This window comes from Capsella rubella, unplaced genomic scaffold (assembly GCF_000375325.1).
Source record: "Capsella rubella cultivar Monte Gargano unplaced genomic scaffold, Caprub1_0 scaffold_2, whole genome shotgun sequence".
Lineage (NCBI taxonomy): Eukaryota > Viridiplantae > Streptophyta > Magnoliopsida > Brassicales > Brassicaceae > Capsella > Capsella rubella.
This window is the reverse complement of record NW_006238922.1, coordinates 10505056-10532310: the sequence shown is the minus strand read 5'-3', so window position 1 is coordinate 10532310 and position 27255 is coordinate 10505056. Positions and strand designations below refer to the sequence as shown.

General features: G+C 37.7%; 8 protein-coding genes and 1 long non-coding RNA gene across 9 annotated transcripts; 3 read left to right on the top strand and 6 right to left on the bottom strand.

Moving 5' to 3' along the window:
• Window positions 1–473: 473 nt before the first annotated feature.
• LOC111832053 lies at window positions 474–838 on the bottom strand. The gene is made up of 2 exons (XR_002835186.1): window positions 748–838; window positions 474–622 (listed from the first exon to the last, which is right to left on the bottom strand). It is a non-coding gene; the product is annotated as an uncharacterized LOC111832053 (long non-coding RNA).
• Window positions 615–3227, top strand: LOC17896046 (protein DETOXIFICATION 54). The gene is made up of 2 exons (XM_006302092.2): window positions 615–1622; window positions 2493–3227. The coding sequence occupies exons 1-2, from the start codon at window positions 648–650 to the stop codon at window positions 3051–3053; spliced, it is 1536 nt and encodes a 511-aa protein (XP_006302154.1). The 5' UTR covers window positions 615–647; the 3' UTR covers window positions 3054–3227.
• A 1081-nt stretch (window positions 3228–4308) lies between these two features.
• LOC17894359 (EPIDERMAL PATTERNING FACTOR-like protein 7) lies at window positions 4309–4880 on the top strand. Its single transcript, XM_023787903.1, has 2 exons — window positions 4309–4429; window positions 4525–4880. The coding sequence occupies exons 1-2, from the start codon at window positions 4348–4350 to the stop codon at window positions 4689–4691; spliced, it is 249 nt and encodes an 82-aa protein (XP_023643671.1). The 5' UTR covers window positions 4309–4347; the 3' UTR covers window positions 4692–4880.
• LOC17894944 lies at window positions 4794–6398 on the bottom strand. The gene is made up of 2 exons (XM_006301655.2): window positions 6152–6398; window positions 4794–5310 (listed from the first exon to the last, which is right to left on the bottom strand). The coding sequence occupies exon 2, from the start codon at window positions 5237–5239 to the stop codon at window positions 4940–4942; it is 300 nt and encodes a 99-aa protein (XP_006301717.1). The 5' UTR covers window positions 5240–5310; window positions 6152–6398; the 3' UTR covers window positions 4794–4939.
• A 138-nt stretch (window positions 6399–6536) lies between these two features.
• Window positions 6537–9073, bottom strand: LOC17894955 (protein-tyrosine-phosphatase PTP1). Its single transcript, XM_023787902.1, has 9 exons — window positions 8720–9073; window positions 8541–8637; window positions 8379–8461; window positions 8159–8299; window positions 7519–7653; window positions 7272–7420; window positions 7046–7187; window positions 6867–6952; window positions 6537–6768 (listed from the first exon to the last, which is right to left on the bottom strand). The coding sequence occupies exons 1-8, from the start codon at window positions 8915–8917 to the stop codon at window positions 6869–6871; spliced, it is 1029 nt and encodes a 342-aa protein (XP_023643670.1). The 5' UTR covers window positions 8918–9073; the 3' UTR covers window positions 6537–6768; window positions 6867–6868.
• A 468-nt stretch (window positions 9074–9541) lies between these two features.
• LOC17895142 (protein ROOT PRIMORDIUM DEFECTIVE 1) lies at window positions 9542–11232 on the top strand. Its single transcript, XM_006301329.2, has one exon. It carries the CDS (start codon window positions 9651–9653, stop codon window positions 11064–11066), a length of 1416 nt encoding a protein of 471 aa, XP_006301391.1. The 5' UTR covers window positions 9542–9650; the 3' UTR covers window positions 11067–11232.
• An 86-nt stretch (window positions 11233–11318) lies between these two features.
• LOC17894560 (angio-associated migratory cell protein) lies at window positions 11319–13666 on the bottom strand. Its single transcript, XM_006300934.2, has 9 exons — window positions 13442–13666; window positions 13267–13317; window positions 13136–13177; window positions 12792–13057; window positions 12560–12707; window positions 12379–12462; window positions 12171–12286; window positions 11804–11962; window positions 11319–11720 (listed from the first exon to the last, which is right to left on the bottom strand). Exons 1-9 carry the CDS (start codon window positions 13551–13553, stop codon window positions 11481–11483), a joined length of 1218 nt encoding a protein of 405 aa, XP_006300996.1. The 5' UTR covers window positions 13554–13666; the 3' UTR covers window positions 11319–11480.
• Window positions 13667–13869: 203 nt separating this feature from the next.
• Window positions 13870–17953, bottom strand: LOC17894187 (somatic embryogenesis receptor kinase 1). Its single transcript, XM_006300817.2, has 11 exons — window positions 17448–17953; window positions 16711–16843; window positions 16555–16626; window positions 16303–16446; window positions 16130–16201; window positions 15972–16043; window positions 15771–15883; window positions 15490–15621; window positions 14980–15321; window positions 14475–14869; window positions 13870–14366 (listed from the first exon to the last, which is right to left on the bottom strand). Exons 1-11 carry the CDS (start codon window positions 17533–17535, stop codon window positions 14052–14054), a joined length of 1878 nt encoding a protein of 625 aa, XP_006300879.1. The 5' UTR covers window positions 17536–17953; the 3' UTR covers window positions 13870–14051.
• A 1249-nt stretch (window positions 17954–19202) lies between these two features.
• LOC17895077 (exocyst complex component SEC6) lies at window positions 19203–26854 on the bottom strand. Its single transcript, XM_006300715.2, has 26 exons — window positions 26599–26854; window positions 26299–26479; window positions 26037–26075; window positions 25864–25952; window positions 25686–25776; window positions 25480–25569; window positions 25300–25370; window positions 24956–25048; window positions 24491–24517; window positions 23968–24075; window positions 23634–23769; window positions 23495–23539; window positions 23047–23102; window positions 22819–22927; window positions 22362–22502; window positions 22081–22260; window positions 21594–21677; window positions 21418–21504; window positions 21194–21238; window positions 20989–21067; window positions 20568–20637; window positions 20403–20490; window positions 20222–20311; window positions 20009–20125; window positions 19847–19909; window positions 19203–19677 (listed from the first exon to the last, which is right to left on the bottom strand). The coding sequence occupies exons 2-26, from the start codon at window positions 26425–26427 to the stop codon at window positions 19546–19548; spliced, it is 2259 nt and encodes a 752-aa protein (XP_006300777.1). The 5' UTR covers window positions 26428–26479; window positions 26599–26854; the 3' UTR covers window positions 19203–19545.
• Between the last annotated feature and the right edge of the window lie 401 nt (window positions 26855–27255).

Sequence of the window (27255 nt, the reverse complement as noted above, 5' to 3'; positions counted from 1 at the left end):
TATGTCGTTTCTTACCGCTTTCTTAGATCGTCATTCTTATCTTTTATATTTTGTCGCTATGATTAATAGTGACACAAAAACCGGTTTATCTTTTCATCATCTTGTTTCTCATATCCCATCAAAGAGACAATATATATAGATATATTATTTTTGTATTTAAAATATCCTATATTGTATAACATAAAAATATTTTAGTTATATGCATAAATAAAAAACTTTTTAAATATATTTAGAGATACTTTAATAGTTATAACTTATATACCATGATTAACATAGATAATAGTATTATAAAACTAAATGTTTTTGTATTAAAAATAAAGTAAGAATTATATTTTATTATAATGCTAAAAATATTAGTATAATTTTGAAAGAAAATACATTTTTATTAATTTAATTTTCAGCTCTTTCTCCTCTATTTATTGCAGCTTTCCTCCTTTCACTTTCAGCCTTCAGGAGACAAACGAAACAGATACTTTTTTTTTTTCTTTTCTTTTTTACTCTTTCAGCCTTTCTAACTCCACGTCTTCTTCATCTGTTCTCTGTTTCACTCGAACCGTAAACCTCGCAACTTTTCTCCTCCCACTCCCATGGCTTCTTGATCCTATCTCCTTAAACTCGAAAACTAAAAAAAAAAAGACTCACACTCAATGGCCGACAAAACCGAATCAAATGATTTCACTTCCCATAAACACCCAACTGTTCCTCAAGTCATAGAGGAACTTAAAGAGCTCTGGGCTATGGTTTTACCTATCACTGCAATGAACTGTCTAGTCTACGTACGCGCCGTCGTGTCTGTTCTTTTCCTCGGACGGCTCGGTAGTCTAGAGCTAGCCGGAGGAGCTCTCTCAATCGGGTTCACCAACATCACAGGGTACTCTGTTCTCGTAGGACTCGCCTCGGGTCTCGAGCCAGTGTGTAGCCAAGCTTACGGAAGCAAGAACTGGGATCTCCTCACGCTCTCTCTTCACCGTATGGTTGTGATTCTCTTAGTCGCCTCTTTGCCCATTAGCCTCCTTTGGATCAACCTCGGACCCATCATGCTCTTTATGGGCCAAGACCCTGAGATAACCGCTACAGCCGCTGAGTACTGTCTCTACGCTCTCCCTGACCTTTTGATCAATACTCTCCTTCAACCCTTACGGGTTTATCTAAGGTCGCAGCGTGTGACGAAACCGATGATGTGGTGTACCTTAGCAGCTGTGGCGTTCCACGTGCCGTTGAACTATTGGCTAGTGATGATGAAGGGATGGGGTGTCCCTGGTGTGGCGACTGCATCTGTTGTGACTAACTTGATCATGGTTGGACTTTTGGTTGGATATGTCTGGATGAGTGGAAAGTTGCATAGAAAAGTTGGTGATGATAGTGGCGGCTCTACTACGATGGCGGTGGCTCAGTCTTCGTCTGTGATGGAGTTTGTTGGAGGCTTGGGACCATTAATGAGAGTGGCGGTTCCGAGTTGTTTGGGGATATGTTTGGAGTGGTGGTGGTATGAGATAGTGACTGTGATGGGTGGATACTTAGAGAATCCTAAGCTTGCCGTGGCTGCCACCGGGATTTTGATTCAAACTACGAGTCTTATGTATACAGTTCCTATGGCTTTAGCTGGATGTGTCTCGGCTCGGGTATGTGTCTTTTACTCTTTCTCTTATATCGTCAAATTTTGAGTCATATACACTATTGACTAAAGTGAAGACTTTTGAGTCAAAGCAATGATTGACTATGTTGATTAAGTAGTCAAGATTGAGTCAATATTGACTAAGTAGATTGCAATTGGTTTTCAAATTCAAACTCAAGATGGAACCACTTGAGTAACAACAACACCAGTTTTTGTTTATATTTGTGGTTGCTTTTTTTTTATTAAAAGAAAAAGTACAAAAGTCTTGGAACTTGGAGGTGAGAAAACATTTTAGTAGAGTTAAGATCATCATTATTCAAGAAAGATTGATGAACTTTGCATACGTTTCAGTTTCTCTGTTTCCAAGGACCCTATGAATGGTTTAGAAGGTTTTTGTTTTTTTGTTTTCTAGTGGTAAGGTTCATATGAAAAACATTACTCAAGAAGACTTAAATATTGGAGCTAGGTTACAATTCTTGAGGTGTAACGTTTCTTAGAAAGGCTCTCTGTTTCCTAGCTGTTTTATTTCTGTAACTGTAACTTCTTAAATTTTTTTTTGTTTTACAAGAAGAAAGAAATAAGTGGATGAAAAACGTGGAATGTGATGGGAAAATATTACATCAAGTTCCATTAATAGGTCACCCCGTGGAATGTGATTGGACGTTAACATACCTAAAAAATAAAAAATAAAAATAAAAAGTGGTTGAAAAGAGAGTAGTCAAGTGTGGTCTATATATTATTATTGCCAATCTCATGACCACTCTTCAACCTCATCGAAATACACCACTTGTCCTTTTCTGTTTCCTTCACATGTGACAAAAGTTTAGGCTTCAATAACTTTTTCAAGATTTTGGTTTCATTATTTTTTTTCTCTCAGGTTGGGAACGAGCTTGGTGCAGGTAGACCGTACAAGGCAAGGCTAGCAGCGAACGTGGCTCTAGCTTGTGCATTTGTGATAGGAGCATTGAATGTGGTTTGGACCGTGGTACTAAAAGAGCGTTGGGCTGGACTATTCACTGGTTACGAGCCACTCAAGGTGTTGGTTGCTTCTGTTATGCCGATAGTCGGGTTATGCGAGCTAGGGAACTGTCCGCAAACCACGGGTTGCGGGATTCTCAGAGGGACAGGTCGTCCTGCGGTTGGGGCACACGTGAATCTCGGGTCATTTTATTTTGTGGGGACTCCTGTGGCGGTTGGACTAGCGTTTTGGTTGAAAATTGGGTTTAGTGGGTTGTGGTTTGGGTTGCTTTCGGCTCAAGCTGCTTGCGCGGTCTCTATATTGTATGCGGTTTTGGCCAGGACGGATTGGGAAGGAGAAGCGGCGAGAGCGATGAGTCAATCAAGTTTGGAGATGAGCAAGGTTGATAAAGATGAAGAGTCTTCATTGTTGTTGTTGGATGACCATAACGGGAATGATGAGAAGTTGGATAGTGTTTAACAGTGGGGTGATCATAACTCTCAATTTGTTCTGTGGATGTGTAGTTTGGTTTGCTTTCTTTTTTTTTCGGTAGCGATGAAGTGTTGTTCTCACTCGTTTGATTAATGTTTAGTTTGTCTCCGCTTCGGTTGTTTTTGGTGAATTTGCTAATTGAATATCTTGGAAGCTTGATCATTTTGAGACGTTAAAAGATCGAATATGGGATAAGGCTTTTATGCCAGAAATGGTGAAAAAGAGGAATATAGTAAAAGCTTACAAGAAACCTTTTTTGGCCATATTTAGCCAAACACCATTAAACGCATGCCCCAATGGCCCCTATACTCTCCTTTATTCCAACTTTTCTCTAACCCGTTTCTAATAAAAAACATTTTTTTTGATTTTGAAGATATTATTTTGTGTAATAGTAGTGTTTACGTTATAGGCCAGAAAATGATATGATGAGGAATGGGTACATAATACATTAAATGTATATTCTAAATAGCAATGATGCGAAAGGCCGACACAAGCACAGGTGGTTTCCCTAGAAAACTTTGGGACATGCCCATTGCTAATATAGTATCCCATACAAAGGACTCCTTTTTGTCGGGCACTTCGAGTCTTGACTATGGATTTAGAAGACATCGTGTCACACCAATCTGATTCACACCTCATCAACATATCCAACAATTGTTGTATACAAAGTGACAAAGAATAAAAATCAAAATTTAAAAAGAAATGGGATTCTTATTTATATTGATGTTATGAAACTCCCAAGATAAGAGAGAGATACTATCATATTGGGGGGGAATGGTTCGTGATGTGTAAATGCTCAATGTTATTAAAACGAGTATGTTGCTGAAAGGAATGGAGTAAATGAGGTGTAACAAGAGTGGGGACTTCATTTAAAGCAATGTCTCAAAGGATCACGCTTGATGGCATGAAGGACTTGATTATGACGAGACATCTGAGATTTGTTTACTCCGTATTTTTTTTTTCAAAAAATGTACATTTCGATAATGTTTATATTGCACATTTTCTTGTGCTTATCAGAATGCCAAAGAGAAATAAAAGACCAAAACAGTAAGAAAGGATTCAAAATTAATGAGAAAGGATCAAAGAATGTGAAAGCCTTTGAAAAGAGAGAGATGGATCATGTGAATCCAACACTGTTTCATTTATAAATCACTTTCAATCTTTTACCTTCACTCTCCTTTATATATCTTATCTTAATTCGTTATTCACTTCTTCACCACATTTTTCTTTTGTTCAACAACACTTTCTACATACTAGAACTACTTCCTTCAAATTTTTCAGAATGAAGTCGGTTTCTTTATTCGCGATTGTTTTTCTCCATCTCTTTGTTAGTAGTAATAGTTTCCAACTGGATCTCTTCAACTGTGAGTATTCTATACATGTTTCATGATTTGAGACAGTGAAAGTATTATATGTAATCTTGGTTGGTTCTGATGTATTGTGATTTCCGAGGTTGCAGATGTGGCGAGTGGATCAAGCATACCTGATTGTTCGAATGCGTGTGGTCCATGTAAACCATGCAAGCTCGTTGTGATCATTTCCAAGTGCTCAGCCTCTGAGGCTTGCCCTCTCGTCTACAAATGCTTGTGCAAAGGCAAATACTATCACGTGCCTTCCCTCACCTAACGTGACCACTTTTTTCCCTTTTACGTTTTCAATGATCTACTGTGTTGCTTTTCCAAGTTTATTGACTCCACCTTAGCGTGTGGTTGATTTGTAATACCAAAATTGAATAAACTGCCAGGAAAATATTATATTATTGGTTTGCAAAGCACTCTAAACCCAATACAAAACTTTGAACAGGAGGTAAAAAAAAAAAAGGGTAGTTGCTGAACAAACTAATACTATTCCTAAGAGACGAGTCAGGTTTGATTTTAAAGCTCGGTATCGATTTCGTTGAAGTTCCAGTCTCTGACAATGTCTCTTCTCACTGCACGGCTTCGTACTAAGCGTGGTGAGGCTCCTTCACCTGCTTGGAAATTGGGTTGTGGGGTTACTTTTGAGGATGATGCAGGGAAAGTGCTTGATCTTGCAGCTTGAATGAGTGATTTCCTTGTGAGGCAGCTGGCAATCACAGAGCATCTACCCTCGTTGTCTGAGCTAGAAACAGAGTAGCTTCTAAGTGAATGGGATGGGCTCTCTACACTATGGCACACAAGGCACGCAAAACTCATTTTTTAAGTTCCCTCGTTGAGTATCTTGTGTGCGGGTTTTGAGTCAGAAGCACACTTGCTTTTTAGAATTCCTGCAATTAGCAAAATCCAAAGGTTTCAGCAACATGCCATGGAACATAAGATAACATATGCTGTGAGTGATTTGATTTATCTGTGGAAAAAGAACTTAAAAACAACTCTTCACGGTAGAAAAAAAGAACAAGAACTAAGCTAACCATTCACCAAAGTCAAATCCTTTACTCACGAAATAGACCCATAAGAAGAATATCTAAGCAAAATCTGACTCCTTTTCAAACACCGCATCAATAAGATCATGACAATATCTTCTTGCAGATGATTTCTACTAACATCTATATTAATAGATAAAGAAAACAAGACAAAAGCTCATTACTTTCTCCTCGGCCAAGAATGTCCCTGAACACTTATGACTTATATAGCTACTAAGAGCTGGCAGCTCCCAAACCATCAATTAGAAGTGTAGATAATAACCAGACTCATGTGTTCAACATCTATAGACAAAAGCTTTATAAACTATACTCTCTTTACAGCAGCAGAAGAATCCCAAATTTGAGGCCAATGAAAATGGAAGGGATCATCACATTTCACAATCCACAGAAGTTCTTCGAAAGACCACTCAGAGAAGAATTCAAGCGAATACTCTATGATAACCCACAAAAGCCCCATCTCTAGCTCTTAGCCTAGTTCAAGCTCTAAGCCAATCTTAATCATCAATACTAGGGCTCAGAGTCTCTGAGGTCTCGACATAGTGTATTTGTTTGTGCCTTCAACTACAAATTCAAACCTAGACAGACCACATCAAGCTAAACATGGAAAGATCCACAAGAATTCAATTCCAATTGCGCGCTACAGAGAGATAGAGAAAGAGCTGAGATCTGGAGAAGCAGAACTTACCCTTGGGTGATTCTCGAATTGAGTTATGGAATCCGGAAAAGAAACGATGATGGCTTACTTCAATTTCGAATTCGATGTATTCTCAATCATCAACACGAGGATCCAGAAGCCAAAGGCGAAAGACTCGAGACTCGCGTCTCGATTTGGGGGGTTTATAGCTAATTGTACTGCGCTTGGATGACACGCGCCGCCACAAGCAAGATTTCCCGCGTGCGGCGATGACTCGGACATTTTACGCCATTTTTATTCTTTAACCGCTTCCAATTTTTTGTTTTGTTTACGAGTGCAACTTTGGTTTAATCTTAACCACTAAATCCTTCTTCAGTTACTTTACAATTCCAGCCGAATCCAACCGGTTTCATAGTCTTTTGAAAACAATCTTGCATTAGCAAATTCATTTGCTTCTTTGATCAGCATTTCCAGTTTCCCACAACTTAAGTAAGAAAATAAACCCTATCACATCACATATGGAAATTTACAGAAATTGTAGAGGCTTAAAAACAAGACTTGATATTAGAGGAAACACTAGAAGATTTCTCCACACCGGTTTCTTCATGAATAATATTACGAAATTGATACAGTTGTGTTGTAGTAGAAGCCTTTTTTCCTCTTTACTCCTTGTAAGCAGGATCAAAAGGATGGACAAGAGAAGAGAGGTATATAAGACTATGTAAAAGGTAGCTCTCACTCGGATTTGCTTGTTGAAATTGCGTACCTTTAGTAACTCGTTCCAGAATTTGTCCCCGCTGTTAAATCTTCTAATTCATCAACAATCGCAGTATAGCAAAAGAAGTATTGGTCCTTCGATAAAGAAGAGTAAGCGTTAAACAAGTCAGAACAATAATGTGGTGAAGAGATAGAGAAAGTAAACTTGTAACGGCCAAAGATTTTTACCATGGTTTGAACCATGCCAATGCGTTGACTGCGGAATGTTGCAACAGTTTTAGCAAGATCCAACGCAGACATATCGCCAGCAAGAATTCTCTGGATTGTGTTATGTATCGCACAGTATGTTCCAGTTCTTCCTATACCTGCGCTGAGAAATACAAAACAATGTTCTCTCAGGAAACGCTGAATAACAATTTGCCTACAGGTGCGCTCATTGACATGCATCGTATACCTGCAGTGCACAATGATTGGGCCGAGACTAGGCGGTACTTGATATAGTCTTTTTAGAATTTCACGGACAGCCACTGTATCCCTGGGAACTCCATGATCAGGCCACTCTGGATACTGAATATGCAGAACGGACATGGGCTGATCCTCTGTCTGAAACACAATGTCGTAGTGTGAAACATGCTAGACCCGTAGAGAGAGAACTTGATCCGGGAGATATAAACAGAAGTAAACTTATATAAGATTCTTACTTCCTTGTTTTTAACCTCAAGATTCCGCAACATCAATGAAGTGTCAGTAGTCTTTATCCACTTTGTCATCACAGCTATGTTGCCAAATTCTCTTAGTCCATCTTCGGCTTGAAAATAGTCCCCGCATTTAACAGTCTGTAACAAGAAGGCAGATAAGTTAGCGTGAAAGGACAAACCAAATAAGTTCGTTAATTAACATCAGTGAGATAGCTATCTATCATCATCACCGTAAATAGACATTTAAAACTTGCTAACAAATAATGAACTAATGTGTGCTTGAATACAAGGAAACTACAGATGAGTAGAACATCAAAACCAAATGCTCACAACAACTCCACCAATATTGCTTGGATGTTACTTCTAAATCAAATATACTAATAGGTGCCTCATGATCCGTTTACATATCTCTGAACATCCTTGCTTATTTCGAAGGGTGAATTCTATCTATTACTAAGGGAGGAAGATCAAGGAGAAGATATCATTATCACCCTTACAAACTAAAGTGAATTCATCAATCATCAAACAAATAAGATCGTTTTATTCCTGTTTTTTTCTCAAGCAGCACAACACCAAAGAAAGAAGACTCATACACACAAAAGTGAGACAAAGAATAAACCTTTAAAGTTAATATAGAAGGTACCTTATAATTGTCAACCAATCGAGTGAGCATAACTATGACTGGGCAATGGTGCTGAATTACCATCTCCCAGAAGTCTTCCATCGTGTGTGGTAGAGGACCTTGTGTAGCTATGAACTGAGATATGCTCTCAGACTCCGAAGTCTACATAACATATAACCCATTGTAAGAAACCTTCAAAAACCAATAAAGTTACAAGTAAATAGAGTAATAAGAAGTGTACCTTAATTAAGCTTGCATTCACATATCCTTTAGCAGTTGATCTATAGTCTTTACATGGATTCAGAACAATCCTGTTCTTGTCAACTAAAATCAAAACCAAATCCGATTAGAACTGTACACTACCTTAGCCGACATATCCGCAAATAAAAGGAAAATATATTACATGGAACAACATCTCTGTATCTGTTCTTGTCCAAATTGGCACTGTTCATAGCTATTGTACAGCTTAGCTGCATCTCCGATGGCCGCAACCTATTATCCTGCGTTAGTTCACATACGTTGAACATATGATCCAAGGAAGAATACTAGAAAGAGGAAACAGAAAAAGATGGATCTATAAACCTGTAAATTATCAAATTCATGAGCGATCGAGTCGGGATCTCGGATTTTATCCCGGAAAACGCCGAGAGCTTGGTGGCAGTAGTAGAGCTGATCGGGCGAGAGAGATAGTTTCGAAGGAGGAGAATCAGCGGATGAGAAATCGAAACGCTTGGAGCCGGTGAAAAGAGTCGCGGCGGATGGAGTCTTCCCTGTCGCCATGACTGATCGACGGTGGGATCTAGCGCGACGGAAGGAGCTGAAGTTGCCCGTCGTGTGAGGCGGAGTGAGAGACTTGGAAATTTTCTGGTTAATCGAAGTTGTTTTTTGATTGGCTTTGGCTTTGGCTTCTCTCTTTCCTCTCTCCGCAGATAAAAAGGGCAGGAAAGGTTTGAATATTAATTAGTGGATTACTAACTTGCCTTTTTTTATTTGGTGCTTTATCTTTGACAGTTAACACAATTTCCTTTTTTTTTTTCATCTAATTATTAAAGTTGATGACCATATTACATAAAGTAAATTATTTTTTAGATACTTGTTTACAAATAGTTTTAGCAAGCCTCTTAAGCAAAGGAAACTAACTTCTATATTTTTTTTACTAATGCTACCATATATTTTCTAAAACACATACTGTATATAATTCTAAAAAAATTTTGTTTTTCTTAACCAAATTAATTTGTTTTGTTTCTTTTGAAATTAGATTGAAAATAAAATAGAAATAAAATAGACACAAAAGGGCAACGTCACTATAATGGGCCTGAAAAACCCAACTTAAAAGCCCATAAAATGATAAAACCTCTTCTTGTCTACTGAGAGTCCCCTTGAGTGAACGAAGACTCTGCTCAACACAGCATCAGTGTCTTAGAAACGCCATTGATGAGCCAAAACCCTCTTTAAACCCTTTCATCAGGTTTTTCCTTTCTTCTCCTGAAACCCTAAGCCTACCAAATCGTCCATGAAATCCGTTTTCCGTACCATTTCTAGTCGCCGTCATTCCGGCCACCGAACATTCGCCGATACGGCGGCTGAAGATGTCTACAAATTCGTAAGAGACAGAGGTCTCGACCACGCGGTTGAAAGAGAGAAGAATCTGAGACCACTTCTCAGCATCAAAGACCTAATCAGGTCGGAGCCTGCAAAATCAGTCCCGATCTCAGTTATCACCACTCAGAGAGATTCACTGCGAGTTCCTCTCCGTCCCATCGAGTTCATCCGAAGCTTCCCTTCCGTTTTCCAGGAGTTTCTTCCCGGAGGAATTGGTATTCATCCTCACATCAGCCTCACGCCGGAGATTCTGAACCTCGACGCCGATGAGCAATTGGTTTACGGGAGTGAGTCTTATAAGCAAGGGTTAGCTGATAGGCTTCTGAAATTGTTGATGATCAATAGGATTAATAAAATTCCTTTGGAGGTTCTTGATTTGTTGAAATGGGATTTAGGTTTGCCTCAGGATTACGTTGAAACTATGGTACCTGAGTTCCCTGATTATTTTAGAGTTATCAAATCTAAGTTACGAGGATGTAGTGGTGAGCTAGAACTTGTTTGTTGGAGTAGTGAGCATGCTGTATCTGTGTTGGAGAAGAAAGCTAGAATGATAGGAAAAGGAAAAGGAGAGTTTACGAAAGGATCGCCGATTGCTTTTCCTATGAAGTTTTCAAATGGTTTTGTGGTTGATAAGAAGATGAAGAAATGGATTGATGATTGGCAGAAACTGCCTTATATTTCTCCTTATGAGAATGCACTTCATCTGTCTGCAACTAGCGATGAGTCTGACAAGTGGGCGGCTGCTGTTTTGCACGAAATCATGAACCTTTTTGTGTCTAAGAAGGCTGAGAAAGATGCTATTTTGCATCTCGGTGAGTTTATGGGATTGAGATCTAGGTTTAAGAGAGTTCTCCATAACCATCCCGGCATCTTTTATTTGTCGAGTAAGCTTAGGACTCACACTGTGGTTCTTAGAGATGGTTACAAGAGGGGAATGCTGATAGAGAGCAATGAACTGGTGACAAGCAGGAACCGTTACATGAAACTCATGAATACGGTTAAGAAAGACAACAAGGCAGTTTCTTCTACCAGCAAGAGAGAAGACAAGGGAAAAGTGGAAGGGGAAGTTTGTGACACTGATGCAAAGGCTGGGAATGATGACATTTCTGGTTCTGATGTCGAGGATGATCGTAGAGGAGATTTTGTTGATGACGATGAGGACGATGATGAAGAGGATCAAAACCAGAGTCTGAAGCGTGGTAGTAGAAATTCAAGTCCAAGAGCCGGTAGGAGGAGTTTTGGGAACTCAGGTTCACGAGATAAGCCACAATCGAGGCGGAACAAGATCAGTTTAAAGACCGAGAAGAAAAGGAGTAGGATGTATTAAAGACTTTAAATCCATCTTTACTGGTGGCTGCATTTTCAGCGGGTTTCTTCTCCTGTGTAATAATCTCACTCTATAGCTTGTCATTCTTACTTCTCAGGAAAACATTTGAGTATTTTTGAAAGAGTGAGTTATGATTCAATGGCTATGCTTACAAGTTGAATTGCTATTTTTTTTGTACTGAATCTCATTCATTAATAATATCAATGTGATGTGTAACACATCAATCTCATTAGAACCACAAGAATTGTAGACTGAAGAACAAAGACTACACTTATCAGTAAATTATGCCGTGTACATATCGAATGAAGACTTTGATATTTTTGACAAAAATTTCCCTCACAAGGCATATAACTAAGAGGAACACAGATAACCACACATGTCTGGATAGTGTGTGTAAGTATTATTCGCACTTGCCTATGCCACTTTGTTTTGGAACTCAGATGTCTCATAGACACGTGCAGTGTTATCGACAGAGACCGAAACAATGAAGTCAGTGTTGCTAGAGACTGAGATGGCCTGTACCGCATCTTGGTGACCATGGTAGGTATGGACGCAATTGCCTAATAAGCTGTCCCAAACGCTCACTGTACCATCGGCACAGCCAGTGGCTAAGTACTTGGAGGCTCCTATCCAAGTCAGGGATGTCACACCTTCCTGTGATAGGAAAAACGAGAAGAGTTTTTTTTAGTTTCAATCTCTGTTTTGATTTGATCTAAAAGAAACTACAAGGTTTATACCGCGTGGTCACAGATGAATCTGGGAGTGGAATGCTGCAGATCCCAGATTATAAGCTTCTTGTCCATTCCACCAGTTGCAGCCAAAGGGATGGTAGCGGAGCTTGGTGAAAACTTCACACATTCGACTGAATCTGTATGAGAAGTCAAAGAGCTCACAACCTGTTGGTATGAGTATTCACAAGTTAGTTGATATGTCAACAGATATTGAGAAACACCCATTTCATCCAAGGAAATGGTATATCAAAGATAGAAAATTTTCAAGAAAGAACAGGTCTGAAATATGCAGTAACACTTGCTAATTGAAACGATATAAATCATAAACCAATATAGTGAAGAGATTGGTAACAGCAGTAAGTAAAGTACAAACCTTTCCAGTGACTAAATTCACAATGTGAACTGAACCGTCTTTTGAGCCACTGATAGCGAGACTTGAGGTCGAGTTAATGTCTAAGCATGTCAACCCTTCCGTATGATACGGATGACCTGCAAAAAATTGGATTTCACACGAGTCATAAAAGGCGAAATATCTACTCTACTTGTACAGTAGTAACATGTAAAACCGAAAGAGCACTTGCCTTTAACGATATGAATACTTTCACAAGTTTTTGGGTTCCACACAATCAAACTTGCATCATCAGAGCCAGTACAAATTAGTTTACCTACAGAATGTACAGGCAAGTAAACAATATTATTAAAACAGCTAGACTCAATAAGACAATCCATAAAGCAAACTACGTAGAAGCTTATGTTTAATACCGTCAGGGGTGAAGTCACCGCAAGTGACATTTAGATTATGCCCCGAAAACATATTAAGATAAGCTCCTCTATCAGCATTCCACATCCATAGAGAACAATCTTCTGATCCAGCCAACACAACGTGTCCTCTAGGATGCCATCTCACCCACTGCAGAAAACCACACAGTAAGTACTAGACTTAAACTCGCAATTTGATACAAAACCTTAGTGTGTAAAGCACAAGTTTTCATACCTCGATTCCAGCACCTGGACCGTCCAAAACACATTTCAAAGTCCCTGATGATGCATCAAAGATCTGAACAACACCATCCAACCCACCAGAGGCAAGTAACTGTCCATCATAGCTAAAAGCTAAACAAGAGACAGAGTCCTTGTGACCTAGAAGCTCAGCAGCCCAATCTCCATTACCAATTTTCCAGAGAAAGCCTTTATCATCTCCACCTCCAGTTGCAACAAGCGTAGCATCTGTTGGGCTACAGGCCAATGCATAAAGCTCACCTGTAAATGCAAAACCTTTTCAGTTCCATGAAAATTACAAAAACATTTTAAGTGACAATAGAATGATAAAAACGTCACCTTTGTGACCGGTGAATGTGTGAACAGAGTCATCATTTTCATCTGCAGCAATAAAAAGAATTAAGAACCAATACAAATGTTTCATATGGGAGCTTGAGGAAAAAAAACACAAGAGATGATGAATCTCTTACCAAATTCTTCACCACCTTCGTCCATGTCATCATCATCTGCCTCAGGAAGATCTGAATTGGCAATAGAAGAGCACACACACACACTTACACTTATATACATACATACAATAAAATATCACCATGTACAGTAAAGGATTACGATTGAAGAATTATAAAAAGGAAAGAAAAAAAAAACCTTCTCCGTCGACATCGTATTCACGGAGAACATCGGATTCACCAAGAAAAACATCTCCTTCATCCTCTTCTTCCCCTCCTGAATGATTCATGTCTGTATTATTATTACTCATCTTCTTCTTCTCTTTCACCACAGCTATTTTCAAACGCGACCAAGAACAGAATGAAGACGGCGGAGATGAAGGTGTGACGTGTCACGATGATGGAAGAAGAAGAAGACACAAACTACAAAAACCCTTTCTCTTCTCTTTTCTTTTTCCCCAACAAAAACCCTTTTTTTTTTTTTTTTTTTCCTTTGAACGACGTCGTTATACGATTATATCCAAAAAATCATGAAACGAGGTCGTTCATAATTTTGGATACACACTTATCATTAGTGATCATAGTTCATACTATAGAGTATAGATATACAATAATCTTACATAAATCTTTAGATCAAATTACATTTTTTCATTATATCGAACCGTAGCACAAAATCACAAATCCTTGAATACTAAATTCATATTCATTAGAAGAAAAACAAAAACTTACGGGTAAAAAGAACAAAACTACCTACCTTAGTAATTTTTTTTTTTTTTTTTAATATTGTTCAATAATATATTTGTTTGAAGTTACCGTGGACCAGATAACTCAACAGCGTGCAAATTGTAAGTAGAATCAAGGATCCAATCAGAGTTAGGATTAGGACTCATATCAATCTCTTCCCTCAAAATCTCAACTTTTTGCCATTCGTCCCATTTCTCCGCAAGCCCATCTCCTTCAAGCATCCTTACAACTTCAGACATCTTTGGTCTTTCCATTGGTGATCCTTGCGTGCAAAGCAACGCCACTTGTATCACCTGTTCCAGCTCTCTCTCCTCGTAGTTTGTTTGAAGATCTGGATCCACCAACATCTCTAGCTTCTTCTCCTTCAACAATCCTTTCACCTAAAACAACAAAACAAGCAAGTATTTATTTCAGATATACTATTAGATTTCAGTTTCAGTGCTTTTGTTGGGATCACATGAAAGTTTTGTTTTTAATGTTATTATTACCCAGTCAAGCAACATGACGTCGTCATCGTTTGCGAGCCGAGCTAGATCAAAAGCTCTTTGTCCTGTGATAAGTTCTAGAAGCATGATGCCGTAACCGAAAACGTCAGTTTTCTCTGAAGATTTCCCCGTGGAGAGATATTCAGGAGCGATGTGACCGATTGTCCCACGGACTGCTGTTGTCACGTGAGTATCTTTGTAGTCCATTAGCTTCGCCAGCCCGAAATCTCCAACAACCGCTTCGAATTCTTCGTCTAAGAGGATGTTTGCTGCTTTTACATCACGGTGAATGATTTTCGGATCACAGTGATCGTGTAGGTAAGACAAACCACGAGCTGAGCCTAAAGCGATTCTCTTCCGCGTTGGCCAATCAAGTGGAGGCTGTGACGGTGGCCTCTCTGTATCATTTGTGTAAACAAAATATATGTTACCATCAAGGAAAACATAAAAAAGCTTCTCTTCAAAGATGAATTCAATTGAGAGAGAGCACATAATGTTTATTGTTTACCTCTGAGACACGAAGCAACGCTTCCGTTGGCCATGTAAGGATAAACAAGCAATCTCTCGGTCGGTGTCATACAGAAACCTCTTAATCTTAAGAGGTTTCGATGAACTGCCATACTTATCATTTCTACTTCTGTCTGAAACTGGAGCTCTCCACCTGGTGTTCGCTCTTCCTTCAGTCTCTTGACAGCAACAAGAGTTCCGTCTGCCAAACGTCCCTTGTATACTTTACCGAACCCACCTCTGCCCAGAATATTTTTGTTACTAAACCCGTCGCTCGCCACTTGTAGCTCCCGCAAAGAAAACCTCTTGAGCTGTCCCAGATGAACCTCTGGATCTTCTTCGGCTGCATAGAGATTTTGCAGTTGAGATTTTACTCAAAATAAGTTTGCAACTCAAATAATAATGGCTCATCAACAGTTATTTCAATACTTTATGGTAAAGCAAATTGCTGGCTACAAACTGTTTAAAAATCAAATAACTTAACAGAATCTAGTGCAAATAATAAACTTACCAGGCACGTCGAAGAAAATATCTAGTGGCTTTCTTCGTCGCCACCAAGCAAAGGCTATTGCAGGAGCAGCAAACAGTAATGCAGCACCTGCAGCAACTCCACCAGCTATTGCTCCAGTTATACCATACCCACCTAAAATCAGATTAGACGCATCAAAATGCTAAGCCAAAACAATATCAATTTGTTTATTGGCAAGCTGGATACATGAGAAAACGGATAGATAGATAAGCAAAGTTTCATCTTCTGTATCCTATAATGTAAACTGAAAAGAGGCGGCTTACTTGGAGTGGAAACTGGTGGTGGTGGAATAAAAGGTGGCGGAGGAGAAAATGGGGGAGATCCAGGACATGGGTGACTTGTAACAGGTCCACATAGGTCTAAGTTATTAGCAAAACTACACAAAGAAATGAGAATCTCAGTTGCCAGTAAGTTCAGATATTGACACAACAACTCATATAACTGGAAAAAGATCGAAATATAACCTGATGGGTGTGAAGAGTGAGAAGGAGCCGTTGTCAGGAACCGAACCAGAGAGTCGGTTATTTGATAGATCTCTGTATTACATTCATCAAGATTAAGTTAATTAACTCAAAAGAGAGGAGAATGGAGTAGACAAGTGAAAATTGATGGGAGAACTCACAATACTTGAAGAGTAGTGATATTAGTCAGTGACATGGGAATTGACCCTGTTAGACTGTTGTTGTTAAGCCGGCTATTCTTGCAAGTAAAAATTTTCAGCAACGAGTCAAATATTGGGACCAAGCCGAAGATGAAACAAGACTGTAACTGAGCTGGTAAAGAAACTGTACTCACAGAAACCTCAGCTTTGAAAGCTTCCCCAAGGATTCGGGGATGGGACCAGTGAAGCTGTTCAAGTAAAGATCCAAGCTTACTAAGTTTGTCAGGTTTCCAAGATTACTAGGAATCGGGCCAGTTATGTTGTTACTGTAAAGCTCCCTGTAAGAAAAATAAGAAACTTTTTAAAAAGATTTTGATTACAAAAGTTATCTTGTCAGATCTTCGGATTTGTTATGTTAAAACATCATATGCTTAAATGCAACTTACAAATACTGCAAATTCTTGAGGACACCAAGCTCCGGAACTAAATGGCCAGACAACTCTGCATTTCCCAAATCACTGTAGTTGACAAAATAAACAAAAAATGTCGGAAACCACAGTGAGTTTCAAAGTTAAACGAGAGAGATTGGTAGGAAGCTTTACACTCTAATGACACTGTTCTCGTTGTTGCAGGTGACGTGGAACCAGGTGCAAGGATTCACAAGCGTGGGATCCCAGCTCTGCAAGACATTGTTCGGATCAACTAAAGTGACCCTTAAAGTATGCAAGGCATCACCTGGAACAAGAAAGACAAATCCATGTTTTGAGTAACAATTATCAAGAGAACTAATGAAACAGGTCTATCTGAGATTAGAGACTAGTAATTAAACAAATTCGATATAGATTAAAAACAAATCAAGTCTTCCAGAGAGTATTTGGATCAACAACTCAAATATTAAGCCGTAAATAGTTTCAAGACCCAGCACAAACAATACAAGCTTCAAAGCTGTTACAGACACGATCAAACAAATCTCAAATAAAGATCACATACCCAGCTAATCAATCCAAAGAAGAAGCCTTTTTCAACTTATAAAGCTGATATGAAAAGAAGAAACTTGGTATAAGTGATCTGAAAAAAAGAAAGCAAAACAGTGGATTCACAGTACTGGCCAATGGCCACTAAATCTAAAACATACAAAGAAGAACAATTTTTTCAGAGCATACAAAGAACTTGTGTAAGTCCAAAACACAAAAAAAAAAAAGAAAAAAAAAACATAAACATGAAAAAGCATTTTCAAATTCAAAAATGGAGACACTACAAAAAAAGCGATTCACCTCCCCCAAAATAACAAAGAATCGAGAAAGTAATCGAAGCTGAGCATTGAGTAAAAACCACAAACCTTCTAAATTAGCAGAAGCAAGCCAGAGTGAATGATGCGGAAGGAAGATCAGCGAAAGCAAGATGAAGACCACACGAATCATCTTCATTTGGAAACAACAATGCTAATTTCCAAATCGTGGTTTAATCTCATCAGATCCGAGAAACCCTAACCTCTAAAAAAATTCTGACCATTAACAGCACTTAACAGAGACGAAACTCAATACAAAATCCCAACTTTATCGAAGAAACCCATTTAGCAGTAAACAAACATTGAGTAAAATAAAATAAGATAAGAAAGAAAAAATCCTAATTCTCCGGCGTTCTCGTCGTCGTCTTTTCTCAATCACAGAGTACAACACACACACACTCTCTCTCTCTCTTACTGCTAAACAAAAAGTTGAATAAGAGAAAAAATAATAAACTTTTTTTAAAAAAAAGAAAAAAAAAATCTACGCGAAGTAATAATAACAAAAGAGCTTTACAAGAAAAATTGTTATGAAGCCGCAACAACAAAGCCTGCCAGAGAAACTATGATTAGTGTTGTTTGTTCATTCCTCTTCTTTTTTTTTCTTTCTCTTTTCCTCTCTTAAAAAATAATTTCTTATTTAATAAATAAATAATTTTTATTTTTATTTTTAATAATATGTATTTGAAAGATCTCTCAACGGGCTTTTTATATATATTTATGAGGGCATGCAGTAGTAGTGTAGAGGATGAGGAGGAAGACGAGTAATATAAGCTGACCGGGACGGAGCTGCCCGTGTTTTTTTGGCAGTCCAAAAAAAAAGAGAAGAAACGGGTTCGCGGGAGAGAGATGGTTGGTTCGTTGCGAAAGGGACGTCACGTTATGTTTTTTTTTGTTGTTGTTGTGAAGTAGTTGAAAGCTCTTTAAGGCTTTCTCCTGGTCAAAGCTATATATGGGGTTATGGGGTCACTTTTGTTATCAATGTTTTTTAATAACCTTTTGTTATTTATTAATGCAAGTAAGATTCGTGTATAAACTCCTCCAATTTTATGTAACTAAAGTTAAAATATTGGATAAAGGAGTTTTTAATCACGTGGAGAATCTCATACCACCAAAACATTAGGTTTTTATTTCTAACTATGGTCAAATGTAACTTTTGCATAGATGAAATTGAAACAAGCCTTTTCTATGTTTTGAGTTTTCTTTGTCAAAATATTTGGGTGGAATAAACTGTAGAGATAGACGGGCAAAGACGAAAATTTGGCCAAGTTCCACTGTGGCATGCTCGATATGACTCTACTACTGTTTCACTCAAATACAATTTAACAGAAACTTGTCTTCCTATTCGTTTTTTCTTTTAAAACAAAACTTTTCTTCCAATACTTTGCCCCATTCAATAAGTACATCGACTAGTGTAGAAAGTAAAATACTAAAAAAAAAAGCTGATACATTTCTTTACCTATATATATATCACACATTATGCTTACCCCATGTGGTGGACTCTTTATTTTCATTATGATTAAAAGGTTTCTAGAACCAATTTTTTTAAAAAGTAAAAAACGCAAAGGATACAGTCTTTTTATAAAACAATTTTTTCCAAGATCAGCTGTTATAATTATTTATATTGTTAGTGGTTAAAATCAGCTGGTATGCAATGAGTGAAATTTACAATTTCTTTTCTAATCCCCCACATTTTGTCAGATTCACAATGTAAAAAGAAGATGCTTCAAATTCAAAAGATTTCACGAACCAGATGTAATGCTCAAACTAAGTAGGGATCCTATGTTATAAAATGAAACACATTTTGGAAGAAGAATTTATCAAGATTAAAATAAAACAATAGAACTTGATTAAGTAATACAACGGAATAACATTCTACTGCAAGTGGCAACCGAACTTTTCAACTTTTCAACTTTTCAAAACCAGGTAAAAAACCAAAAAAAGAAAGAAAAAAAAAATTTAAAGAAGAAGAGAAAAGAGAGAATTTACAGAGAGGAAAGATACCAATGCAAAAAAAAGAAGACACGGACGCAAACGCCATCATTTGGAGTAGAAACATAATATCATCCTAACAAACAAAAAAACAGTAGTGTGGGGCGGGGAGAGCAAACGCTGAATGCTGTTTTACCGATCATAAAAACTCTCATTTGATCTAAGTGAGTTTTCGCCACATAGATCCTTTGGAAGCAGCTAAGCACTTGACTCTCGGGAATACAAAGCCTGTCTTCGGAGGATTACCATCTACAAGAGTGTTCTCATATATTTCTCTGCACTCTTGTACCACCTGTTACCATTTTCCAATTAAGAAAGTTTCCTTTTCAGTCAAACTCTTACTGTTTTGTACCACAATTAGAGTGTCGTAACTGTGGTATGAAAATCCATGTGATTCGCTACCAAACTAACCTGTGATGTCCTAAGAAAATTACATTCTTAAAAAGAGTTTTGGTGTTTACCTCTTTTGTGTCTTTCCGTGGTATACCTTCACGCAGTCCAACAAGCTTCTCCACAACCTCAGCCTGTGTATCATATATTAGAGCACATGAGTTGATCTTTTAAAATCAAGAGTGATCTTGTTGAACAAATAGTAGGCTTTATTAATTTTATATAATTTTTACCGGGCAGTCAGGCTGGTGCTCAAGAATGTTTGAGTACACGAGGGTAAATGCATCCAGACTCTCTGCGGATGCAAGTTCTCTCAGATCGCTCATTATCCTGATTCTGCTCTCCACTTTCTGTAACACAATCCCAGTGGCTATAATAAGCTCTACTTAAATGAAAAAGATGACATTATTCAGGTCAAAACGAGTTAAGTGCCTAAACCAACTTACAGATGCACTTATATACTCCCTAAAGAAATCCATAAGAACCTCTTCGTCCAGCCTCATCCGTTCAATAGTTTCTTCCTTGATGTAGTTTTTCTGGAATTACATGCGTTCACTCCCAAAATTCAGTCTGCATGTATGCTGACAAAATATATAATGTAAAATACCAGAGAATAGATGGGAAAACCTGTGTTAGGAGATGATCAACATAAACAACGACTGTTTCTTCTAGACAAGCTTCAACAAATCTTCTAAATGATCTTTCTTCGACATACCTGCATCACCATTCATCGCTAAAGACCATTGTGACAATTCAAGTTCTGTTACACAAACGGGGACATAAAGAACTTACATTTTCACATCTGTGAAATAATCACCAAACGTTGCAACAAGATACTCCGTGACCTGTCCCTCGCTCCATTCTATAAAGTACACAGCAAAGTTAAGAACAAAGTCATAGGAGCTAAAAAATAAAGAACGTGAATCAAGTAAATATGCTATCTCACTGAGAAATAAGATCCAAAGTGCTGTTTTAGGAGGAAAGGTAGATATAACATGAAGGAACGAGTGTAACTTGATTCTTAAATGATTATGTTATAAAGAACTGAACTATAACATGACACGAAATGTTGAAAATCAATGCAGATGAGAATAGTCTGTATCTAATAAAAATCATTGAAAACCAGTAGTAAAAGTATCAAGGAGGTGGCAACGACTGCCTCCATTCACACATTAACAAAGGTAATAGATTAGTCCATCAGAATGGTAGGTACCTTTCTGGTAAAGCTTGACAAGTAATTCCTGAACTCCTGGATCCTCAAAGATAACGCGAACTGTTTGATGCACTGCTTCCTGAAATCAAATAATAATATGGGATATGTATGTAGGAGGTCCCATAGATTTTCCTTTTAAAGATCGCAAGCTCAAGTTAAATTTTCATCTCAACAGCCATCTGGGAAAAAGGAATCTTCGACAAACCTTAGCCACCTCCAAGAAACCTTTGCAAGTGTCTTCAAAATTCACCTGACATAAACACCACATTAGAGAAGCATTTTCCAAACATGCAAACAAGAAGCATGTGGATATAAACGTGAAGGCGTATAGAGGGACTGAGAGTGGAAATGATGCAGTGGAATTTGACAATTCTTGTCAAAAGAATAAATCTCAAGAAAATTGAGCTAAACAACTGACAGATGGATTACCTGCTCCGCATAATTCTGTGGAAGAGCTTCTAAAGTGCTATTACTCAATTCCATGGCAAGGTCATAGCAGCGAAGGTTGTTGTTTATCTGTAGATAATATTAACAAATATAAATATTAGCCGGAAACTGGGAGAATGGTAATAGTGCCATCGAAAGAGTCATATCTTTTGACATACCATAGCGCATAGAGGTTCCAGACCAATATCAGAAGCAGGTTCTTCAACTCTCTTCTTTTCAGCTGCTTGGAAATCAATCATAACCTGAAGTAATCCACAGTATGAATCAAAATATAGAACATACACTACGCTACTAACCTTACAAAATTTTGAAGTATAAAAGTTAGACAACAATGAAGGACCTACTATTGCAGGAAATTTGCAATCAGCTTAAAACACAATGAAGAGAAAAAAGTAGAAAAGAGAAAAAAGGGGTAAATGGAATTGGACGGGTGAGATATAATTTTTTTTGCTGGGGAACGGGTAAAGTCTCCAACATTAACTTTCACGAGTCCTAGATACCAATTAAAAACCCCTGAGTAATATAGTCGATAAAATAGTCTGAGTATGGATATGAAATATTTTCAACTAAAACCTATTTCAGTTTATAGCCGAACATAGAAATTAGGGGAAACCAAAACATGTCGTTGCAACCTCTCTGACTTGCCTGGATAATAGCTAAAGCAATCCTGTACAACATAACATCGGTGCTATTATCTCTGACAATTTGCACTTGTTCTCCAAGTATTCTGAATAAATCTACAGCCGCCGGTGTGTATAATTTTCCTTCCTCTGTTTTTTTAGGTGGTTGCACCTTATCCGCTTCAAGGATATTCATGTACCATTTCTGAAACCAAAGAGGATTAGGCAACTAAAGTTTAGCAAAAAGAACTATAAAACTTACAACATAAAAAACTAGCAGAGCAGGTCAAGCATGCATGTCATTACCTTCGTTGTAGCTTGCATTCTTTCGACATATGCATTCATTAGAGGATCCATTGAACCACTCTCAGAACACACTTGTGCTAGTGAATCATCAACACCAAGTGCAATCAGGTTTTCTTGGTACTCTACTACCCAACCAGTCACCTAGCAAGATCCAAAAGAAATGGACAAATACATCACCTCTATAGGAAACAAAATGCACGTAAAAAGAATGAGGCATGTTGATGAGACAAAAAGAGGCAGTCACATAATATTTACCCCTTTTTTTTTTTTTTTGGGTGTTCCCTGTCTCATAACTCACACTACCTTGACATTTACTTAAATATCATGCATGGTTGATTAAAAAGGTCCTTGATATTTGGCCAGAACACACAGAGACAAAGCACCAAAAGCAAAATTTACAAAGACTGAGTTGCGATACAACATGGTAGAACACTACTAACAATCAAGCTTTACAAACCTTTAAAATTTCTATATTTGTCAGATCGTTTGCCCTGTCACTGAGCAATCTGAGCATTTGTATGAACCTCTCGGTATACAGGTTCACCATAAGCTGAAATATCTCGTATCTGCCAACAAGGGAGATTGTTAAGAAGACCTTTTTTCCTTGGGGGAATAGGAATTAATTTCAGCTGTAATCTTTTCATTCTTCTAGAGGAAAATAGATGAAGTTGGGATAGGAAAAAACCTCGGAGGAAAACAAGGAGCCACATAGTCATAAATATCTCCAAGTTCTTCTCCAATCTAGTCGTCAAACACAAACAATACAAAGAAAGTGAAAACCCCAGTCAATAATGCAATATATGAGAAAGATAACAGAAGAAAACGAGGTTAACAGTAATCATTATAACTGTGGACGATAGAAGAGACAGCAATGGTGAATAACGTTTATGGAACAGGAACAGCAATATAAGATGGTCAGTCAATTTGGAACGTTTGCAACAGAACAGTAACATATTAGATCATCAACCATATTCATTTAAAATAAAAACTTATTCAGTCAATCATAGAAGATCTACTGAAACGCCTAGAAGAAACAAAAATCTATCAGATAGTTGAGTACGATTTCAACGGATTTCCAGAAAATAAAAAATAACGAAGAAGTGTATGCAAGCAAGGGAATCAGTCACACAAACCGTTCTAGCTTCCTCCAAGGCTGCCTTTAGATCTTCAAATACAAGCTGGTCAATAGTTCAGTGTTAGGATGACCACACAGAGAAACATATATTACTTTTAGCTATGCAACCACATCAAATTTTAAAGTGAAAGTCCCACCGTCAAAAGCCTGTTGAATCGATTTTCGACTGCCTTTCTAATTTGCTCGTAGCATTTGTCCTTGTAGCCTTTCCCTTGGACTTTTAACTTTTGTTGAGCAAGACCCTTTGACGATGCTGACATTGTCGTAGATTTCCTAGATTCAGCAGAACAAATATAAGACATGTCAGTATGTCATAAATGAGACTTCAATAAATAAAAACATAGCTTTTCAGGAGACTAGACCAATGGAAATATTATCTTAGTTAAAGCCACAGTTAAAAAGTGAAAGAGTATTCAATAACAGCTGACACAACAAATCAAGGAAAATACGAACAAAAAGTATCAGACTCACTTGCCAGGCCTTCGAGGATTTGCTACAGATGCCATCGCACCTTCTCCCTCAGCCTCTGCTGCTTCTTCAGCAAGTTGTTGGTCAAGAATTTCTTGCATCTCAACAACCCTTTGATAGAAGAAACCATTGTAAGTTACTACCAGAATTCAGTTAGTCAGTCACTTAAAAAGAACTCTACTCCTGTCCCCATGAATAGGAGACATCATCCCCTGTTTAGGTAACATCTACTGCTAATATAAAATTCATGGACCATGGATTTTTCAATGCATGTTGCATGAAAGTAAAAAAGAAACAGTTTGCTTGTCTAAAAATTGTTACACGGTAACACAATAATTTCTCTATCCTACGATACCAATTTAAACTGATCTTGATGCTAATCACCAGGAAATATATACACAATCCTCTTTGCTTATTAAAATAGTTTTTGGCTTCCAACAAAACTACTTTAAAATAATAAAGTAATAAATTTTGGGGAATAAATGCCACGGACAAAAGAGAAGAATGTCTCTAAAGAGGATCATACCTCAAAGCACGAACCAGCGTTTGTGGACTGCAGAACAAAGAGATACATCAGTAATTTTAAAATAAACTAAAAGGATATGTAACATTTGATAAACTGAAAGTATAATTAAAAGCTTAAAAATAATGAATATCTTATTTCTACATGGAGCAAACTCCAAACATAAAATCCCCAAGGTCTAGCTAATAACATGAAACAAAGAACAGCGCATCACATGAACTATGTATTATCATTACATAAACTATTTCTTGTCATATATAATTGCTCAGATCTAACCACCGAATAACTGGTACAGTCCAACTATGTCCCTCTTATCTTTTCACATTACTTTCTTTTTGATCTAACATCCTAGCCTCACTCTTATCAAAAATCCAGCAAGAATCATTATACTAATACAAGGCAGTAGAGATATAAAAATTGGAATTATACAGAGAGGTCGAGCATAACCATGTATTTTACTCAAAATACCTTTCTTTAGAAAGTTTGTAATAGTTGGAAACATGACCCCATAGTGTCTTCTCGAATGTTTCCCATGTTCTATCAACATCTTCAAAATACTCCCTGAACCCATCAAACAACTCTTCAGAAATTGGTGTGCATGATCATGTAAAAGAAATGACAGTCCAGAGGCAGGATCAAATCATCATAGACACTATCAAAAGAGCAACAGCTCCATGTACTGCTCATTTACTTAAGCACAGAGACTTATTTTTCATTCGTAGCAGCCCCGTAACTGTTGAATTAAAGCTTTCAGGCCTGCTTCATGCAAGTACGAAAAGCAAAGTGAGAAAACGAGTGTAATAAATACAAACCTTAGCCTGCCAACCTCCTCTCCAGCAGCTGCTAACGCAAATCTCCGTTTACCATCAAGTGCTGTTAATCTCTATGGAAGACAATAAGAATATTATGTCTTACACGAGACTTCCTCATTATCAAAAAAGTGACGCAGTAAAAATTTGTCTGGAATCCATGGGAAAAGGAACTCATGCTACCTCATAAGTGTTAACGATTTCTTTATCATCACTCAGAGACTCCCGAGCCGCCGCAGCTTCAACAGAAATTGACATCATACCCTCTACATCCTAGAAAAGAAGAGAATATGGTATAAAATAAGTGCTCAAGTTCTAGGTCAATTTAGAAAGACAACACTGAACCACAAACTGTCTGAGAATTACAATCCGTGGTCATGCGTATCTACCTTTAGGGTTTTGTTTAGATTATTCCTGGCGTTACTCAGCAGCTTTATCTGGTCATGATTGTCAATCAAAGTTTGACATTCCTGACAAAGCCTGTGGCACAAAAAGTGGAGTTAGAAGGAAGCAAATGTGAAAGTTGGTAGCTCAGCTTCAAGAAATAATAGTGAAGCAAAAACATACTTGTCGATAGAAATGAAATTATCCCTCAGTTCGTAAATGGTTTTCTCAGATGAAGAAAGCGACTCTAACCCAGCTTGAGCTTGTTCAACCTGCAATTTGTCAACAACTAGTATCTAAACCCAAACAAGTCGAAGTCAAATTAGGATACAAAGAAGGCCAGATTAGAGCTTTACCTGCTCAGCAACCATGGTACTGAGCTGTGCATCATTCGCCTAATCGAAAAAGCAGGCATCACCAGTAAGTTCATTACAAATTTCAACAGTAAGGTCATTACACTCCCGGCAAAATTGAAAAAAATTAAAAAAGAATAATACATAATCAAAACCTAATAATTCAAAGGCAGCATCGCTCAGAAAGAAGTGATGATACTCAGTGCAAGAGATATTCTAAAGCCAAATAAGTTCCAAATTCCAATTCAAAGCAAGAACAACAAACCTGTTGACGAGCGATGTAATCGGCCTTAATTGAAGAAATAGACTGCAAAAGTTCAGGCAACGGTAAGAGCTTCGCAACCTCCCGCACAGCCGCTTCCTTGGCTTCCACACCAAGATCCTCGACCATCATCTTCGCTAGATCACCTTATTTAAAGAACTCCGATCCCAAATTAAGCTCGTATCTGCCAAACAAAAAAAAACAAAGAAACTCAGTATTGAGGACTACGAAACAATTACATTAACAGCACAGGAGAATCAAGAGATCTGAAAACAGAAGCGTAATAGGGGCAATGAACGCAACCGAAGAAGTCATTGAGCAAAATCGAGAGCCAAATATGCGAATTCTTCAACTTCAATGACTTCGTCGTTCCTTAGCTGGTACTGAAGATCCTGGAAAGAGTGGTGTTGAACGCAGATCAGGTGGAAGAGATACAACGCTTTAAATCTCCGGAACGAGTCTCGTCTCGTCTCGTCTCGTCGCTCTAATGGAAAGTTCGGAAACGCTTAAATCTTTCGCGTCGCCGGTTTGATTTTTCCTTTTTTTTTTAGCCAGCTGTTGTTTTTTTCCTTTTCTTGCATATTAAACGCAAACGCTAATAATCTGGTGCTTAAAACGCATCTATCGTATAACACTATTATCATGCTTTCTGGGTCGTTCACTAGACGTGTAATCTTTTTTTTTTTTTTAAACAAAACATGTAGTATTTTAATTTTGGAAAATAAGAAGTATAAAGTTTGAGATGTAACCAAAACAAAAAAAACATCATCTATTCAAAGTTTAGAAATTGTTGTTAAAAGATTCAAAAAAAATAATGAAAAGTTTAAGAAATTGCAAAAGTGTTGGAAATACGCATATGCTACATTATCCGTGGATAATGTTCACTTGAAATTTGATGTAAAAAAAAATATTTTTAGAGATTGGTTTTGATTAAGACAAGATAAATATTTTTGTATCTGT

Coding starts and splice junctions, on each gene's coding strand:
- LOC17896046 (XM_006302092.2), top strand. CDS start 648: ATGGCCGACAAAACCGAATCAAATGATTTCACTTCCCATAAACACCCA. Junction 1,623..2,492: donor CTGGATGTGTCTCGGCTCGG/GTATGTGTCTTT, acceptor TTTTTCTCTCAG/GTTGGGAACGAGCTTGGTGC.
- LOC17894359 (XM_023787903.1), top strand. CDS start 4,348: ATGAAGTCGGTTTCTTTATTCGCGATTGTTTTTCTCCATCTCTTTGTT. Junction 4,430..4,524: donor CCAACTGGATCTCTTCAACT/GTGAGTATTCTA, acceptor CCGAGGTTGCAG/ATGTGGCGAGTGGATCAAGC.
- LOC17894944 (XM_006301655.2), bottom strand. CDS start 5,239: ATGAGTTTTGCGTGCCTTGTGTGCCATAGTGTAGAGAGCCCATCCCAT.
- LOC17894955 (XM_023787902.1), bottom strand. CDS start 8,917: ATGGCGACAGGGAAGACTCCATCCGCCGCGACTCTTTTCACCGGCTCC. Junction 8,462..8,540: donor ATACAGAGATGTTGTTCCAT/GTAATATATTTT, acceptor TTTTGATTTTAG/TTGACAAGAACAGGATTGTT. Junction 6,953..7,045: donor TTGGCATGGTTCAAACCATG/GTAAAAATCTTT, acceptor TCTTTATCGAAG/GACCAATACTTCTTTTGCTA.
- LOC17895142 (XM_006301329.2), top strand. CDS start 9,651: ATGAAATCCGTTTTCCGTACCATTTCTAGTCGCCGTCATTCCGGCCAC.
- LOC17894560 (XM_006300934.2), bottom strand. CDS start 13,553: ATGAGTAATAATAATACAGACATGAATCATTCAGGAGGGGAAGAAGAG. Junction 13,058..13,135: donor CACATTCACCGGTCACAAAG/GTGACGTTTTTA, acceptor TTGCATTTACAG/GTGAGCTTTATGCATTGGCC. Junction 11,963..12,170: donor TGAATTTAGTCACTGGAAAG/GTTTGTACTTTA, acceptor TCATACCAACAG/GTTGTGAGCTCTTTGACTTC.
- LOC17894187 (XM_006300817.2), bottom strand. CDS start 17,535: ATGAAGATGATTCGTGTGGTCTTCATCTTGCTTTCGCTGATCTTCCTT. Junction 14,870..14,979: donor CGTTGCTTCGTGTCTCAGAG/GTAAACAATAAA, acceptor CAAATGATACAG/AGAGGCCACCGTCACAGCCT. Junction 14,367..14,474: donor ACGTCATGTTGCTTGACTGG/GTAATAATAACA, acceptor TTGTTGTTTTAG/GTGAAAGGATTGTTGAAGGA.
- LOC17895077 (XM_006300715.2), bottom strand. CDS start 26,427: ATGATGGTCGAGGATCTTGGTGTGGAAGCCAAGGAAGCGGCTGTGCGG. Junction 25,049..25,299: donor GAGGAGGTTGGCAGGCTAAG/GTTTGTATTTAT, acceptor TGATGGGTTCAG/GGAGTATTTTGAAGATGTTG. Junction 21,505..21,593: donor TGGAACCTCTATGCGCTATG/GTATGTCAAAAG, acceptor TATTATCTACAG/ATAAACAACAACCTTCGCTG.